At 36.2% G+C, this 19,446-nt stretch overlaps 1 protein-coding gene across 33 annotated transcripts in view; it reads left to right on the forward strand.

The window, feature by feature from the left end:
* Mnt overlaps positions 1-17,698 on the forward strand; it is a 259,484-nt gene extending 241,786 nt beyond the window's left edge. For 14 of the 33 annotated variants that reach the window (XM_073973162.1, XM_073973163.1, XM_073973152.1 and 11 more), the window contains 8 exons: positions 5,381-5,678; positions 5,749-5,908; positions 5,985-6,159; positions 12,661-12,803; positions 13,410-14,046; positions 15,304-15,972; positions 16,037-16,287; positions 17,320-17,698. In XM_073973162.1, coding sequence (XP_073829263.1) covers positions 5,381-5,678; positions 5,749-5,908; positions 5,985-6,159; positions 12,661-12,803; positions 13,410-14,046; positions 15,304-15,972; positions 16,037-16,287; positions 17,320-17,367 — 2,381 coding nt within the window. In that variant the 3' untranslated portion in view covers positions 17,368-17,698. Of the gene's footprint in view, positions 1-4,732; positions 5,679-5,748; positions 5,909-5,984; positions 6,160-12,660; positions 12,804-13,409; positions 14,047-14,600; positions 15,973-16,036; positions 16,288-17,319 lie in introns of all 33 variants that reach the window. The other 19 variants (XM_073973146.1, XM_073973148.1, XM_073973147.1 and 16 more) reach the window with 4 other exon arrangements.
* The last annotated feature ends 1,748 nt before the right edge of the window (positions 17,699-19,446 follow it).

Below are 19,446 nucleotides of genomic sequence, written 5' to 3' on the forward strand. Positions count from 1 at the left end.
TCACTCACGTTTGTTGAGTTTTAAAAGTATTTTAAACATTCACGTTTATAGTGTTTTCAAAATATTTTAAAAATTCACGTTTATAGAATTTAAAAAATATATTAAAAATCCAGGATTTAACCTGGATTAAAATATTTTAAACATCCACGTTTATAGAGTTTTAAAAATATTTTAAAAATCCAGGTTATAACCTGGATTAAAAATATTTTAAAAATTCAGGTTTAAAGGGTTTTAAAAATATTAAAAAAATCCTCGTTTATAGCCTTTCAAATATACATATGTTAAAAAATCCAAATGTAAACCCTTTCAACAATATTTAAAAAATTTTATTTATTTTTGTGTTTAGAAGTTTTAAAAATATTTAAAAAATCCACGTTTATAGAGTTTTAAAAATATTTAAATAAAAGATTCACTTTTATAGAGTTCTAAAAAAATTTAAAAAATTCTATAGCCTTAAAAAATATAAAAAAATCCACGTTTCTAGCCTTAAAAAAAATCACGTTTATAGCCTTTAAAAATCCACGTTTATGGTCTATCAAATATATGTTAAAATTTAAAATTAAAAAACAATTCACGTGTATAGCCTTTAAAGAATATTTAAAAAAATATTTTAAAAATATTTGAAAAATCCACGTTTATAGGCTTTCAAATATGTATATGTTAAAAATCAAAGTTTAAAGTCTTTAAAAAATATTTATTAAAAACTCATGTCTATCATTTAGAAAATATTAAAAAAATCTAAGTTTATAACCGTTAAAAAATACTTCTAAAAATCCACGTTTATAGTCCTTTATAAAAACAATCAAAAACCCACGTTTATTGGCCTTTAAAAAATATTTAATATATTTATTTAAGGCATTTTATTGGGATAGCTGTTACAATTGTAGTTGTTTTAATATTACTTCAAATAACCAATTTATTAGTTGAAAAAAAAATTGTAGGAAACTCATGAGGACCTGTGGCGAAATGAGTCCTGCCATACCCCTTATTGTCAAATAATGCAAAAATTTCTTCAATAATAAATTAGTTCTTTATTTTTCCTTATTAAGGCGAAGTTCTTTTAATAATATAATCGAACAACAACTGTGGGATTAAGCCAGACTACTTTGAAAAAATAAATAAAAAATATGTTAAGGTTTCGCAAAAAAAAAAAGATCTTTGAATTCCCAAAAATAAAAATTTAATTCACTTTTCCATTCTGAGATCCTTATTACTAAATGTAACCAATTTACCAACGAACTGGGTTGCGTATGATGTATGTCAGTATTAATACGTCATGGGCTTATCAAGAACACCAACACACTAAAGATTTTGGGGCATTTTATGGAAACTTCTCAATGTGTTGCCTAATTGTTTGTATATCCTATTATTTTTGTGGTCTGTTCGTCCATAAAAGAATAATCTTAAAACAATCTCTGCAAGACTTGAATTCTAAAAAAAATTAACATTTGACGTTAGTAGGGAAACATATCCTCCAAGTTCACTCCCAAGGTACAAAGTATTTTTTAAAGTATTCTCAAAAAAAATCTAAACCTTTGGTTGTGTGGGTCTATGAAAAGAGATTTAGCTGGTCCTTGAAAAAATATTCTCGAAAATACAAGATTTTATTTCAGATTGTCTCTTAAAAAATTATTTCAAAAGTAGGAATAGTCTATCGCAAAAATATTCTTAAATAATGTGGGATTTGCGGATTCACGCTGTTTCTCTTTAAAACTTCTACATTTTCATAACACATTTTATATATTTCCAACCTCAAGATTTTAGTTCAATAGAAAGAATTCTCCTCAAAGTGCTTATCATCATCTCATTTTCCAAGCTAATAGAAATAAAATATATACTATTGTTATTATATGACTAATTTCTTTGTTGTTGTTGCTGTTGCATAATGCCAATTAATTGCTTTCGTGGTTGCATGTTTTCACTTACAATGAATTAAAAATCAATTATCGCGTCTATAATTTATTAAGGCATACCGTTGGTTGGGGACAGAATCAGAGATGCACTACAGGCTATAGTTTCTTACTTAGCAAATCTAATTATTTGAGAGAATGGTTCACAGATTTAAAAGCTTGCCACAAAATCAAATATTATATTTAGTTATCTGGTTGCCAAAAGTGAAATATGTTGAAAAAATCTAAAACACAGAAAGCTTCTTAAGATTCAGATTACTCATTTTTAATGCCATAACACTTTGACTTTTATCCAGGTACCTTAAGGGTATTTGTTATTTTTCGCTCATTTTTAAATATATATAATGGCATTTGTTATCTCATTATTGTTTGTGTAATCAAAAGGTAACAGCAACAATTAATTCTAAGATTGTTTGACAAAAGACCTCATGTTTTATAATCAATATATAATCTTGATTAAATATTACATATCAAGTTGATTACAACTTTCTGGAACATTGTCTAAATAAGTGCAAAAATAACAATTAAATGTACATATATACATACGGCCATTGACCTTAATGTCGGTACTGTAACGTATACTCATTAAAGAAAAAAGCGAGAATTATTATAAATTATGCGTCATAGGGGTTATTTTATTAATAACAGTCGTACGACACTTGAAACCAATAAGAAATTTTCTAATAATTCATCTAATTCTAAATGATATCTTGCAAAAAAAATTTAAATTATTTGTCCACACATTTTTCTCTTCTGTTCTGCATGCTGTATAACACGTGATGTTTTTTTTTTCGCTCTCTCTCTATACAATGTTGCACTTGTGGTTTATAAAGTCGTAGCTTATGGATACTTGACGGCAAGTTTAACATGTACGTGCCTAAAAAACCTCCTCATCTAGCTAGCACCAACATCCGTTTTAAACATGTGTACATTATGCATTCAATTCGCTTTCAATTCATAAATCCTCTAGAGCAGAGAATAAATCTCAGTATGTTATTTAGGATGCTTAAGAAAACATCAGCAATAACGATATTGTATAATTGTTCATGTAGAATTGTTCACTTTTTTCGTTTCTTTCACAATACTCAATCCTCTTTTGTATGCAAAACTATTAATTTAAATGATTTTTTTGCAAATTCATTTTTTACTGTTTTCCATGGAATATATAAAAAATGTGTTAACATCAATATGAAGAAAACGTTGTTGACACGAGAAGAGAAAAAACAAACACGTGATTTGAACTTAACAAATCACATGGCAAAATCCTTAAATGTGTGTTAAATGTTGAATACAAACTTTCTTTTTGAAAGGGTCAATAGAAGCAGCCTTTCTTTCAGAAAGAGTCAATAGAAGCAGACTTTCTTTCAGAAAGAGTCAATAAAAACAGCCTTTCTTTCAGAAAGAGTCAATAGAAGCAGCCTTTCTTTCAGACCGGGTCAATAGAAGCAGACTTTCTTTAAGAAAGAGTCAATAAAAGCAGCCTTTCTTTCAGAAGAGTCAACAGAAGCAGCCTTTCTTTCAGAAGAGTCAACATAAGCAGCCTTTCTTTCATAAAGGGCCTATAGAAGCTCTCCTTCTTTCAGAAAGGGACTTTCAAAGCACCATTTCTTTTAGAAAGGGTCTATCGAGGCACCCTTTCTTTCAAAAAGGGTCTATCGAGGCACCCTTTCTTTCAAAAAGGGTCTATAAAAGCACCATTTCTTTCAGAAAGGGTCTGTCGAGGAACCCTTTCTTTCAGAAAGAGTGGAACACTTATTACTAGACCACATTCCGTCACATATTCCAAATTGCATCAAAATTGGACATATATATGGTGTTTGGTGCAGCAAATACGTGTAATCGGTCGAAAATATATATGGGAGCTATATCCAAATCTGAAACGATTTGGAAACAATTTGGCACATTTATTTCTAGATCAAATTCAGTCTCACATTTCAAATTTCATCAAAATCGGACGTATATAGTGTGTTTAGAGCAGTGAATACGTAAAATCGTTCGAATATATATATATATATATATATATATATATATATATATATATATATATATATATATATATATATATGAGAGTTATATCCAAATTTGAACCGATTTCGATATAATTTGTCACATTTATTTTTAAACCGAATTCACTCACACATTCCAAATTTCATCAAGATCGGACGTATATAGCGTGTTTGGTGCAGCAAATACGTGAAATCGGCCGAAAATATATATGGGAGCTGCATCCAAATCTGAACCGATTTTCACCAAATTTCCCCCATTTTCAGCTGAATCGGACAAGGAATGTGACCGGTACGTTGCGAACGGACGGACGGACATGCATAAATCGACTCAGAAAGTGATTATATGTATATGTCTACAAATGCACAGTGTGGTGTAGGCTATAACTAAATCATAGTTGAACTAGGAATTCATGAATGTCGTGTATGTCGCAAGATGTTTTAGTTTTGGCTCAAAATCTAGGATAACATTGTGCATCATTTATGCCTATTTCTATAATAGTTCATCCAAACGTCATCATCATCATCACATATTGTTTGTGTACTTTTTCTCCAACTGACCTTTGCTCATGCTTTCGTTTGCACTATATTTCCTTTTTTTGCCATACCTCCTCCATACAACCCACTACATCTGTTTTTGTGTGTTTGTTCCTTTTTTCATATTTTCTTATAATTTATTATTTTGTTTTATTATTTCTCCTTTACATTATTTCCACCACCTCAACCAACCACCAACACCAAATGTTTTACTTATGCACTTCTACACAAAAACAACAACAACATCGAAATATCCATCCAAAAAATTAAAAACTGTAAAAGATGAAAATAATGGAGTCACTACTACTACTGCTGCTACTACCACCACAACCTCATTTATGCTAGTCAGCAATCCAAGTGGGTTGTCCCCAAACCCTGCTAGGGAATTAGCAGTACACAAACAACACCATCATCAATGCGATCATGAAGACATGTTAATAGATGTTGAATGTGATGATGAAGATGAACAACGGCAACAACAGCAACAAAATCGGGTCACAAAAAGTCCCAAATCTCCAATTATGCAAACTGCCACTAAATTTACACTGATCGATAGTAACGGTGGAATTATAGGCAATGCGGATAGGCAACCGATGTTGCTTGCCGCCACCACAAATGGTGGTAGTATACGTATTATACAACAGCCGCAGGGTTTAAATCCCAAAACAATTAGTATTCCTCTGAATGGCAAACAAATACCCATAGTTACCGCTGTACCCTATCAATTGTCCCCAACGCAGCAACAGACCTTGAACAATACTACCACTACTACTAATAATAATGGCAGCAATAGCGGTGGTGCCGGTGGTCTTGTGCATAGGCACAAACAATTTATCCCACTAACACCACCGCCAATGGCCAGTAGAAAATTTGTTGAGCCCTCACAAAGTCGTATACGAAGTTACTCATTGTCCTCCCATAAATTTTCAGCCAACCTTCACCACAACAATCATCATCAAATGCATGTACAAAACTCAAATGGCAACAGTGGGGGCGGCAATAGTATGCTGGTCGATGATATACCACCGACGCAACAACATTCGGGCGGTTATGCTGCTGGATCAGGACTAACATCGAATTCACCGCCAAGACAAGGTGGAAGCGGCGGCAGTCATTATATGCACATGATAAATGCCACCGGATCACAGCAGGCCGGTTCTGCAGGTGGAAATACGCATGTAACACATGTTACGCCTAGAAGGCGTACCATCAGTTCCACAAGTAATGGGTAAGCATAACACAACATATCCATAACCTAAAATTTCTTATAATCAAATTTCGTCTGTCTCTTCCTTAAGGGCCGGTACCCGTGAAGTCCACAATAAATTAGAGAAAAATCGTCGTGCCCACTTAAAAGAATGCTATGAACAGCTAAAAAGTCAACTATCGCTAAAGGATGAAGATCGTAGAAAAACTTCAAACTTAGCCATATTGGGTGAAGCTTTAAAATGTGTCCAAGTAAGTTATCTCCTGGTTTATGACTACTTTGTTTGATTTTTAATGAGTTGTTGTTGTTGTTCTTCTTCATCCTTAGACCTTTAAAAAACATAATCAAGAATTGGAAGCAGAATGGGAACATTTGGCAAATGATAAAATCAATTTACAAAAACGTATTGTTACTTTAAAACGTGAACTTGGTCCAAAGTATGAACAAATATTTTCGGGTATATTTCCCGATATCGAAGTTGGTAGCATTCCAAGTGAGAGGGGTAAGTTAAGTGTGGCATATTTTAAATGACATATGTATAAGCAATCTTTAGAGGTTATAGGAACAGCATTCATGGAATTAGAATGAATGTTAAGTGATTTTAACTTATGCGGGAGGAGAACATTTCGCTACTCATATTTTTATACTTTAGAGAGTTTTCCTCAGGGATCAAAGTACCTTTTTCTATATAAGAAGTTATTTGAAGCTTCATTTGAATTTTGAGTCGTATTCGATTTATTCGGAAATCTCTTCAAAAACATCACGTCAAATGATAGTCGTAAAAATAATATATGTATTAGGGTGACAACTTTTCGACATTTTTACTATAGCAGGAAGTTGGGCATAACTAACAAAACTTTGAATTATTGAAATAACTCTTTCACTTCACCAAAGGCGAATAGATGTGTAAAGAGGAAAAGAACCTATACAAACTGCAAATTGAGAGCAAGGATCACGTTGGCTACTTCAGTGGCAAATCTGCTGGTGTCAATATCAAACACCCTCCATCCCATCATCGATGACATACATACATATGTGATAGGTTAAATGTCTACATAGCTGACATAGTGCAGTTCTACCATCTGAGGGATAAGAAAGGGGCTTATTCTAAACGTAAATTCACCGTGAGGAGAGAGTGAGAATTATGTTCAGAATAACCCCCAAAATATCCGCAGCTAAATCCACAACCACACTGTTCACCACATGGACGGCTGAAATGAGGCTCGCCCTGAACATATTGGTCTAAAGTGTCCTGATTCCGACCACTAACTACCCCAAAATAACGTTTGAAAGCATGTTTAACTCGTCCGCGCAAGTCACAGCTCGTTGCGACAAAATCAGAAGTAGAAACAAGGTTTTTAAATCACTGGCCAGAAGCACTTGCAGTGTCAGCAAGAAACCTCTTTGAACTGTTACAAAGCAATAGGTCGGACTGTGGTAAGTTATGCTTGTGTGGTATGCAAATATTCAAACCTGGCAAAATACCGCCATGAGGCCTTAACCGCCATTAGGCCTCTTCATGTCACCAATGGACCATTTTCATGAGAAGGAGAAGATTTTACCGGTGCATCAACACAACACTATGTTGTCAATGCAGTACCTGCTTGGGTGTTACCGAAATCGGGCTGTACGATTCACCTTTACTGGCATCCTTCCCCGGCTTCAGTTTCGGGACCAACCTGCTCATTTTACAGGAACACGGTTCTCAAGTAGCTGGCCAACAGCACTTAGAGATAAAAAAGCAACCTTGTTGTCCTCTAATAAAGGAACAGGCCGGTCTGTGGTATGCAAATATTAGCGCTACGCAGTGGAAGAATATTCGAACCTGTCAAAATACTGCCATGAGGACCTCAACAGGGTACCTCCTCATGACACCAGTGCACAATTTTCATGAGAAGTAGAAGATTTTACTGGTGCATCAACACAACACGATGTTGTCAATGCAGTACCTGTTTGGGTGTTATCGAAATCGGTCTGTACGATTCGCCTTTTCCTGTATCCTTTCCCTCGGCTTCAGTTGCGGGACCATCCTACCCATTTTCTAGACTTCGGGAACGATGTGGCAGGCTAGCAACAGGTTGAGAACTTTAGTTTAATGACGTTTCAGCATTGCCATGGAGATTTCTTCAGGGCCCAACGCTTTGGACGATTTAGCATTCCTAATGACGTTCGCTTCGCAACATCATTCATTTTAAACGACGTAGTACTCGTCTCTTCGCCCTGTCACTCCCGTGATGCTCGACAAACTGTCGATTGAAAAAACTTGCGCGCCTTTTTCGGATCAGTCAGCGAAACGTCGTCAAACGCGACTGAGGTCCTATGTTACTTCTTTCCAGGGTTCGAGAGGAACTTAACCGTTGCCCACAATTCACGTATTCCGGCTCCACTTGTTCCGCTTATGCTCACCGGCCAACCTGTGAACTTTCTTTGACTCTGGGGGGTCATCACGCTTATTTGATAATCCCGTCACCTCTGCTGGGAAGTTTAAGCTTATTCTGGGTATTCGACCATCAGGTATATGGCAAGCGTCTGCAGCAGTGATTATGTCTCGGAGCGCCCTTCCTGCTACCCGAACATCAGAAGGTATTGGGCAGATCTCTGAAGCGGTGATAAGTGAACTGTCTGAACCTAGGCCAATTAGCTTTCCGAGGTGATGAAATCGAGCGGTCTACTGATCGAGACAATTATGCGAAGATGGCCTGACGAGGAGGCCAGGTTACGTCAGGCGAACTGTGACACACTCCGCTAATTCTGGTTGGGGCGTTCTCATTGACTGTGAAAAAGGTAGAGCTATAAATCTCCTCAGCCCGCACTATACGCCTCTGGTCATTACTGAGGACGGAATGCCACAACTCATGATTTGCATCAAATTCGCCCAATACCAGACGGTTATGGCCTTCCAAAAGCGGGTTAATGTTGGGCCTATAACCTGGAGTACAGCTATTTATCGGCGGGATGCTGTTGGGGTGTTGTGTTGGGACGGGACTGCAAGGGAAGTAGCATATTCCGACGGCGACTTACTGGGGCTGTATTCAAGCAGCATGCGGCAACATAGTCCCTGTCCTAGTCCCTCTCATGGACAAGTCCACAACAACCCCTACGGTGCATCCACTCCCGGCATTTATTGCATCTGGCCGAAGTTTGGGTGTGGTGGAAGCGGATGTGACAAACTGAATTGCTTCTGGGTTTTCCTCAGTCACGGTGCGGACCAAAAGAATCCCCGGAGCAGGCATTCCGTAATATGCTGCTCCCAACACAGAAAAACTATACATAAAAATATACATATGTACTCTGAAGTGGCAGCTGCTGGCCGGAACACGAGTGTTGTTGTGGTTCCGGGTCAATCCAGTATCGATGAACCCGCCGTCGTGGGACTGGGGAATCAATTGTTTTTGTTGTCGCAACATAGAAACCTACGTAAAAGCATAGGTTTGATGCTGGGTTTGCAGCCGCTGATCGAAACTCGACGGTTTCGGGACAATCCGGTATCGAAGAACCCGCCACAGTGGGATATATCACAATATCAATGAGGCACCCCGATTCATCCTAGCTCAATGATATGGAACATACTTTTTATAACCGAGTCCCAACGGACACCACTTGTTGGGAATTTTTACATTGCTGAAATATTCAGGAAATGTCGACAATATTACGCTGAATATCAGCTTAATGACAGTCCATGTAGTTCGACTTTAACAAATGATCGGAGAGGAACGCATCATGTGGTACATCGCGTTCTTCACGTTGTCATGGAAGAGTCCCGGAGCTCACTCCTCTAAATCTCAAAACATTGAGAAATTCTTTGTGCAGGATTTGGTGAGCAATCATACTCAATTGAAAGCAGCCTTCACCAATGGTAAAACAGCGATTAGGGAAACATGCGGCTGTAGACGCGACAAGAAGATTCCTTTCCCTCTCTGAGAATAGTGAAATCTTATTTTATAAAGTTCAAGCAGATGCCAAAAATTTGCATTGCAAGCTGAAACTCTCCTGTCTATCTAGATTTTGCATTTATTCTGATGGCTGAACAGATAGCGTAAAATCTGTTAATTCATTTCTTACTCATGGGCTGATCATTGGTTCAATCGTCAATTGTTCCGCGCTGAAGATTTTGAAGAACTATCTGTAGCTCTGAATGACTACCCAAAACCACCAAACATCAATTACTTTTTTGTGCAGGACTTGATGATCAATTATGCTCACTGAGAGTTAACTTAAATTAAATGATAGCGTTTTCTGATTAGCGTTTCCCACACCAAATTACTTTAGAAAGTTGATGCCAAAGAAAAAAATATTCTTTATCAAATTTCACAATAGGTTTACGAACAAAAGAATTCTGTAAATATAATCATTCAACCATATAACCTAACTATTTTGTGCTTTCCGATTTTTGTTTGTTTTATAACACAAATGAATTTCTACATATTCTAAATAGGTATCTAACTCATAAACGTATATAAAATACAGCCTTCCATCTAAAATATGTCTAATAGAAATTCAACCTTGAAGTGGCGAAAAAATGCATAGACGCATTAAAAATGAATTTATATTTTGTGTGTTTTTACGTAGATTCCTCTCGAAGTTGCACATTTTGCAATTTTTTTTCTTTACTTTGCATCGAATTTAGAATTAACATAAAGACAAGGCAGCATTGTTGTTATTGAAAGAAATCCCATACGAGAGATACAAAAATAGATCACCAACAAACACACATGTGTAGAGTTAGGGAGGTTAGATGTAGAGCTCATAAAACTGTTTAAAATTTCTATTTGAATAATATTATTGAATTGATAGAAGGGCGTCCTTTCGTTTTTGTTACTGCTAGTGCCGATGCTAATCTCTTTTCGCATGTAAATGGCATGCATAGAAGAAAAAAGAAACAAGCATGACTGATGTTGGGCCCAAATGAGGCTGATTTTATGGAAAAATTACTGGCTGGCTGCCTGTTTGATGATTTCGAAACACTGTTGATAAAGCGGATCTTTGGGGTTTTTTGTTTTTCACTTGCATCAGAGATTTCAAACTCAGTTTCAAATCTAGACAACTCCTAGAAAACAAACTAGAAAACTAATAGAGTTTAGCATGCAAATCAGATTCAATAATTGTTCTACTTTTCAGTTTCAGTACAAATTTTGAATACATTTTATTTTCTTTTCCTCTCCAAGATCTAAGTTTTCTATGCGCTTTATTGTTGCTTGTTTTTCTTTTTTTTTCCATTTGCATATTTCATGTGCGATTTGCTTTGCGTAAGCATATCGAATTAACAATTTTAATCTACATAGTTGGCTGGGTAGTTGGATAGCTGTTATTGTAGCAGAAAGGACATTACAATAATGGGTTTTATGAGAAACAGAAACAATGCAATTTATTATGCGTGCACTAAAAACGAGGTGTTCACTAATTGAGGTTGAATTTATTAATATAATTCAGATTTGAGCACAATTCAATACAGCCCAAATAAATTCTTGTTTTCAAGACTCAAATTGATTTCCGATATGTACATTATATTTATACTTTTGTTTCCTCAGCTCTGTCGAAGACCCTTGTTCAAAATCTCTTAACCTCCAATAGAAAGACGTTTTCTTTTCGAAAGGGTATATGGAAGCACCCTTACTTTCAAAAAGAGTCTTGGAAGCACCCTTACTTTCAAAAAGAGTCTATGGAAGCACACTTACTTTCAGAAGCACCCTCTCTTTCAGAAAGTGTCTATAGAAGCACCCTTTCTTTCAGAATGGGCCTATAGAGGCATATTTTCTTTTAGAAATGGTCTATAGAAGCATCATTTCTTTTAGAAAGGGTCTATAGACGCATCATATCTTTCAGAAAGTGTCTATGGAAGCACCCTTTCTTTCAGAAATGTTGTATAGAAGCATCCGTTTTTTCAGAAAGGTTTATAGAAGCACACTTTCTTTCACAAAGGGTCCAGAAATAATTTACAGAAGCACCCTTTCTTTCAGAATGGGTCTATAGAAGCATATTTTCTTTTAGAAATGGTCTATAGAAGCATAATTTCTTTTAGAAAGGGTCTACAGAAGCACCCATTCTTTCACAAAGAGTCTATAGAAGCACCCTTTCTTCCAGAAAGGGGATATAGAAGCACCCTTTCTTTCACAAAGGGTCCAGAAATGGTTTACAGAAGCACCATTTCGTTCAGAAAGAGTGTATAGACACACCCTTTCTTTCCGAAAGCGTCTATAGAAGCACCCTTTCTTTCAGAAAGGTTCTATACATGCACAATTTCTTTCAGAAAGGGTCTAAGCAGAAGCAGCCTTCCTCTCAGAAGGGGTCTATAGAAGATGCCTTTCTTTCAGAAAGAGTCTATAGAAGCACCCTTACTTTCAGAAAGAGTCTATAGACGCACCCTTTCTTTCCGAAAGCGTCTATAGAAGCATCCTTTCTTTCAGAAAGGATTTATAAAAGCAGCCTTCCTCTCATAAGGGGTCTATAGAAGATGCCTTTCTTTCAGAAAGGTTGTATAGAAGCACCCTTCCTTTCAAAAGGGTTTCATTCAAAATAGGTCTATAGAAGCATCTTTTCTTTTAGAAATGGTCTACAGGAGCACCCTTTCTTTCGGAAATGTTGTATAGAAGCACCCTTTCTTTTAGAAATGTTGTTTAGAAGCACCCTTTCTTGCAGAAAAGTTGTATAGAAGCACCCTTTCTTTTAGAAATGTTGTTTAGAAGCACCCTTTCTTTCAGAAAGGTTGTATAGAAGCACCCTTTCTTACACAAAGGGTCTATAGAAGCACCCTTTCTTACACAAAGGGTCTATAGAAGCACCCTTTCTTTTAGAAAGGTTTATAGAAGCGCCAATTATTTCAGAAGGGGTCTATAAAAGCAGCCTTCCTTTAGTTAAGTAATTTCCTCTAGGAAACTTATTATAAAGATCAAACAAATTTAACAAAAATTTTACGTTTGCGAGTAACTGAATAGGATAATTCCTCTATTCTAACACTTCTCTTTTAAAATCATATTTCTAATTACATTTTTTTCTTTACTTCCAGATACCATAAATGATACACATTCACTCTCATCTGGCCGTGGCAGTACATTGTATAGTTCATCCAGTTCGCTGTCCAGTGGTGGCAGTAACGGTAGTAACAGTAACGGCAGCAGCAATGCAATGTCATCACCAGTTGGCGCTGGTGTAAGTAATACAAAAAATCAATTGCATTCTTCTATAATGATGATGAAAGAGATACACTGTTAGTAGGAATTAATAATACATAGAGAAGATGGACACACAATATTATTCCCTCCATCATCATCCATCCCCCCACATAGATATTACAAATTGGCAAAAGATGGAATATAAGACAAATCCTTTTATTTTATCCCGCAAAAAATACATCCTACCCAAAAAATGTCCATCAGAAAAGAAGAAGAAGAAAACGTTTTATTGTTTTAAGGAATTCTATGTCGTTTTTAGCAAAATTACTTATCAAAATCTATTATTCTTCTTCCTCTTGTTTCTTCTTATGTTTTTAATGTTATCCTTTGTGATACGAAAACAACAACACATATTCTTCTTAAACACCACCACGTTTGCCTGAAAACAAAACAAAAAATCCACGAAACACCAACGATCTCATTTAAAAAAATATTATAAAATTTATTATTAATTAAAAAATAAAATAATTTTAAATTATAAAAATACAACAACATATTCTGTTTAAAATTACACACACACACAAACAAACTTATTTTGATTGATCAAATGCAAATCTGTTGTAATTCGTTACAAAATATCTAGTTGCAAACTGCTATGCCAACCGCAATATCGCCTGTGATAACTAAAATCAACTCTAGCAACAACAACACCAACAATTCAACATCACCCATTACCATTAATAGCAACCATGTGGTGTTGCAGCATCAGCGTAAGCATCCAATTACAACTACAATCCAAGCTGTGGCCATACCAACTCAGGTCGTCGCTGCTGCTGGTGGTGGAAGTGGAGCAGCTTCAATTGCAGGTGGTAATAACAGCCCACCAATCGGCAGTCCCAATGCCTTGCTTACATTTGGCGGCGCCAGTGGCAGTAGTGTGCCCTTATCTTTGACGGCCAAAAATATTTCGGCCACAGCCATAACACGTGGCTCGCCAACACCCTCGACTCCCTCACCGTCACCGTCCTCATCGAGTGGCGTCTCATCATCTTCATCATTGATCTCGTCATCACCTCCCATTAATGGGGTGATCAGCAATAATGGTCGCAATGTGACCGTTAACATTCCTAATGGCTTGAAATTGCAAGCCGCCAATGGTATTGGAGGCACCGTGACTGCCCATACTATAACAGGAACAATTGGCAATGGCGCCGCCTCGGCTGCCGCCACAATTATTGCAACTTCAGCACCCGCACAAGGAGTTAATAATACCAATAATGGTAAGTATTGATTTTTCCTTCTCTTACGTTTCACTTCCCAGATGTAATTTGAAGTTCAAAAGATTTCGTTTGAAATTAAATTGAAATAATTTTGTATTATATTGTATTATTTTCTGGAACATGCCTGGACTGTGTGAAGTCGTTACAAATGCCTTTTCCGGCCTCGGGATTTAGAGAACCCTGGATTTCTAAAGAATTCTTTTGATGTGACTTTACACACCATTGGCCTTGAATGAAAGTCTTTACAGTCGTCTATACAGTTCCCTATATACCAAGGACCTGTAATGTCGATTAAGACTTCCCATCCAATAACCTTTAAAGGCTTCTATAAACACATCTCCTTGCTTATAAAGACTTTATAACAGTCCCGGTGGTGTTTTAAGGCCTTCAAATGTTTAATTCAGTTTTCCCACTCCTCTCTCCTTTCTCCACTATTTATTTAATTAGTTTATAACTTTTCATTGGCATAACTCTTTACTCTATGTACTTTTTTGTTTAATTTCCTCCCATTCCAAATATCCAATTACCACCATCGTCGGACCAACAACCAACAGCGATTATGTTGCAAGCATTGCGTGGTTGCCATTTAGTGTAAGCTAAGCTCTAAGAAACAAAACAAAATTGGCCAAAACTAAAAGAATGAAAATGAAAACAAAACAAACAAAACGGGAGGATAGAAGACTCAACAAGGAAGTTTTGGGAAATTAAAAAAACAAAAACAATTCCTCACAATGTATGTGGGTGGCCCTGAAATACAAATTGGAATATTTTCTTACCTTGGAAGACAAAATCACACACCAACAACAACATTTTCAAATTTATCAGAACACCAACTTCAAGCCCAGCATCAAAAAATTGAACACCACCACCACAACAACCACTGCAACTTTTATACAAAAGAAAAAATAATATTCCAACAAGGAAAAGAAACAGTTATCCCCCAACAAAGCACCTCTTTTGCGGTTAAAATCCACCAACCACCACCACCATTACCTTTTCCCACTATTGAAATCTCATGAATAGAACAAAAATGTAATTGTAACCAGAGACTGAGCACCACCGCAACCACCAAGAACCACAAATATTACCACCAATACTCTTTTTGTACAAACTCTTGTTCCTTCTTCGTTCCGACCAACCAACCACTTCAAAATTCTGTCACATTTTCATCATTTAAGTCTCTTTATTTTTGTTGTTGTCAAAATGTGACCTAGGAATGAATGATCAAATTTTGAATCTATTTTGTATTATATTCAGCAGCAGTGGCGGCGGTGGCAGGTGGACACAACCAACAATCAGCATTCTCAGCAACACAAACTCCTCAACTGCAATACAATGGTGGTGGTGGTGGTGGTCGCAAGAAAAACAACAGCAACAATCACAATATGATAATGGACACCAAGCAACATTCGCATTCACCTGCTTCGGAAGATGCTGAACAACCAGCTGCCAAATTTTTAAAAGTATTAAACAGTACATCCCTGTTATCCAATGGTGGTGGTGGTGGCCTAAATGATGGTATTACAGCCAATGTCTTTGTTAATGGTCAAAAAATGTTATTGACCAATAACAGTTTAATGGGAAACAACAATGGAGCTCCTCATAGTTCCAAGTTAACTCTCACCAATGGAAAATTATTTAGTAATGGCTCGTGCAACTCCTCCTCCTCCATAACAACCAATGAATTGTGTCGCCTACCAGGTGGTGCGGAATTGAATATCTTAAACAACAACAACGCAAACAACAATCCCACCACTACCACACTTGCAACTGCATTTTATCATGCCAATGGCAAAATCACCGTTCTTAATGGTGGTCTACCTCCATCGTCATCACCTTCATCAACAACATCTTTGGCCGGTGGCCCTACTCCAGCTTCAACAACATTCAATGGACAAACAGTTACCAATGGAATTTTGCTTAAAGGTATGTGTCCAAAACTAGTTTCGCTCTTTGAATAGTGTATTCAATTTTGTTTTAATTTTTTTAGATGCCTCAAGTGTTACACCGTTACTCCTGGCAGCTGCAGTTCCCAGTACAACAACATCATCACCATCATCAAACACCACAAATAGTTTGCATTTTTCTGGTAATTTTGCCCAATTATTGGCCGCTGCCAATTCAAGCAACAACAATAGTCTCTCGGTTGCATCGGCAACAGCAGGAGTATCTGGTCATGGCAATATTAATGGGGCAAATTTATTCACCATGGAAAAGGCAAATACAAAAACTGCATCAAAGGTTAGTAAAATAGGACGGGAATTCTACAGCAGGACTTTATAAAGTATATCTTGGACAGCTTTATAGAAAGCTTTTGTCAGTTCCTTAACACACTATCACTATCAGTTGACAATTTTTCTTTATAGTCTTAATTTGGAAGAGTGATATTTTCATAAGCTTATTTCGCCTCCTGTATATGTTACCAGGTCTGCAAAAAACCGTGGGTTTGGGGCTCCAATTTGGCCCCTGCATATCTCGAGGTGCTAACGCACACGTTTTTTGTGATCTTTCTTTAGGATAAAGACGGTATATACAATTTCATACGACCAATATATATATATATATATATATATATATATATATATATATATATGCCTCATTGAAATAATGACATTAGACCCCACGTATGTTTGGACAAAATCCGTTTCAGACAATTTGGACTCGATTTAGCTATGTCCGTCCGTATGTCCGTCTATCTGGCTGGACCACACAATAACTCTTGAACGGATCAACAAATTTGATCTACAATTTTGACGTTCTAATATTTGGCCCAAATTTAGATCAAATTCGAAGATTGTTCATATCGATCCACTTCATCGGGTACCTTCCCCACAAATGAAAGGGTGCTTCTATAGACCCTTTCAAAAGAAAGTCTGCTTCTATAGAACCTTTGCGAAAGAAAGTGTGCTTCTATAGACCATTTCTGAAAGAAAGGGTGCTTCTATATGGAAATGTTGTTTGCTCGTCTATATTCGTAATGAATATTAGGCCTAATTCTTCCTATGCACCTTACATATAGGTACTGCCAAGAATTCCTCGTTTAATGATGGGAGGTTGATCCCCAAAATTTGACAATTTATTAAAAACAAATAAAAAAATTTACAAAAGCAGCGTATTAGTCCTAACTTGTAGTAACATCTTTGAGTAAAGTTATCGAGTATTTTGAGGTTATGTTTGTGTAAAACTGACAAAACGCCATTATACAACTTTAAACTTATATGAAATATGAATAATATAATAATTAATTTCACTTATTTCTTTTGTATTTTACAGCATTCGCATGTTGCCTGGCGTAGCGAAGCTGCAGCGACCACAAACTAAATCTCTAACATAATTTCTACAAAAAAGATACTGGCAAATGGTTGTAATAAAGGGGGAAAGGCCTTTACTACCTTCTCACTATTTTGGAACTAAAAAATACCAACAATAAAACATTTTCTAACATTTCCAAGGGTAAAATGTGAAGAGTGTTGAGTCATTACCATCGTCAATGTCGTCGTATAGCTGCTAATACTAGAATACTACTACAATACTAGTAAAACAAAGAATGAAAATAACAACAACAACAAAATGAAAATGCTCCCACCTTTTGTCAAACATGACATGTGACAACAAAAACACACCACACACATTAAAACAACAACCACAAAAAGAACAATTTATATTATTAAATGGTAAATAATACTAGAAAAAAAGATTTAACAACAAATACATACAACTTTTAGGGATCCTCCTTTTTTAAAAAGGAGGATTTTAAACAGCAGGTTTTCATTTTCATGCATCTCTCTCACATACCACACAACAACTATCAACAACATACAAATTATCTACTTTGCCAACAGAAGGAGAATCAAAAAGAAGTCCTTTTAAACTCATCCTCATACACACCTAAATCACACACACACTCAGTAAAGGATGTTTAAAATTAGCAACGAGTTATCAAGTTTTTTAACAGTTACGAAAAAAGCGCTACAATTACAAATTACATGTAGAGAAAGAGAGAAAAATATTTACTATATTTATAATAGATAACAACAACAAGAAAAAAACAAACAGATCCGCCCATCATCATTAGACATTTTTAGAAAGAGCGATAGATAGAGCATCAACGATTTCACAGCATAATGACCGTATAACAGAAAATATTTAGCAAACAAAATAACCCCAAAAAGATAAGAAAACTAATCAAGAGGAGGATATGTATACCTTTCATATAGCGGAATTTGTGTCCATCCCGAGTCTATGTTATCGTTTTCAAATGTTGTTCAAAGAAATTTGTTTTGTTTAAAGGAAAATTTACAACTAAAATTTGCAGACCACCGTTTAGGTTAGGTTTTTGGGATGTGTAACTTTTCTGTAATGTCTCCGCTAAAAAATAGAAGAAAATAAATTCCAAAGAAAACAGTATTTTGTGACTGAAAATCTGCTAATACATACTACTTTTTTGGGCAAAAATTTTCCCACAATACACAATTGGTCTTATTACTGAAAATTTAGGTGTTGTGGTGTCGATGCTAGAATAGACTGTGTGCCTCCCAATCATAATTCTATGATATCTCCCAAGAGTAGTGGTCCTTTACCATAATAAGTGTTCATTTATTGCAGTCTTACTCTCATCCTCGCATTCACCTTGTAAGGTCACATTTTTCCCACAACACATAATGGGTCTTATGGAAATTAATGATCATTGTGGTGTCGATGTTACTACATGCTACATGGATAATCCGTCTTTTATTATTCCAATTGCAAGTAGCCATGTGAATGAAGCAAGTTATATTGGACCAAACTTCTTTCAATCCATCGCACCATGGTTCCTTGTATCAAGCTTGTTTATCTTTTTCATACAGAACATTTCAGTTCTTGCGATTAGTGATAAAGAGAACTGGTCCACTTCTTTTTACACCCTCAGCCTTTAGGCTAGGGTATATACACTTCGATATGAAGAAAATGTGCTTCTTTGGAAAAATGGCTTTAGTCATGTCTGTCCGTTTGTCTTTCCGTCTGTCTGGCTGGAGCGCACGACAATTTCCGAACGGATCAACCGATTTGGTCCAAATGGTCATCGTAATATTTCATCCAAACGTAGATTAAAATCCACTTAACCACACTTTGAACATCATAATATTTCTTCCCGACGTAGATCAGCTTCGAATATGAACTATATTTGTCCACTCCATCGGCTACCTCCAACACAAAATTTCAAAATTTTTGGCACAAGTACAGTTTAGGAACTCTTCTGGGGTTGTCATGAATTTTTTTGCAGTCCAGTCACATAATTCTACAACTTCCTGCACATCCCCCCGAAAGTTCAAAATTTTCCGCCAAAACGATTTGGTCCAAACTTTGCACATCGTAATATTTCTTCCAGACAAAAATCACCTTCGAATATGGACTATATCG

The sequence above is a fragment of the Musca autumnalis genome, unplaced genomic scaffold (assembly GCF_047663935.1).
Source record: "Musca autumnalis isolate F117 unplaced genomic scaffold, ASM4766393v1 scaffold_3, whole genome shotgun sequence".
In the NCBI taxonomy this organism is placed as follows: domain Eukaryota; kingdom Metazoa; phylum Arthropoda; class Insecta; order Diptera; family Muscidae; genus Musca; species Musca autumnalis.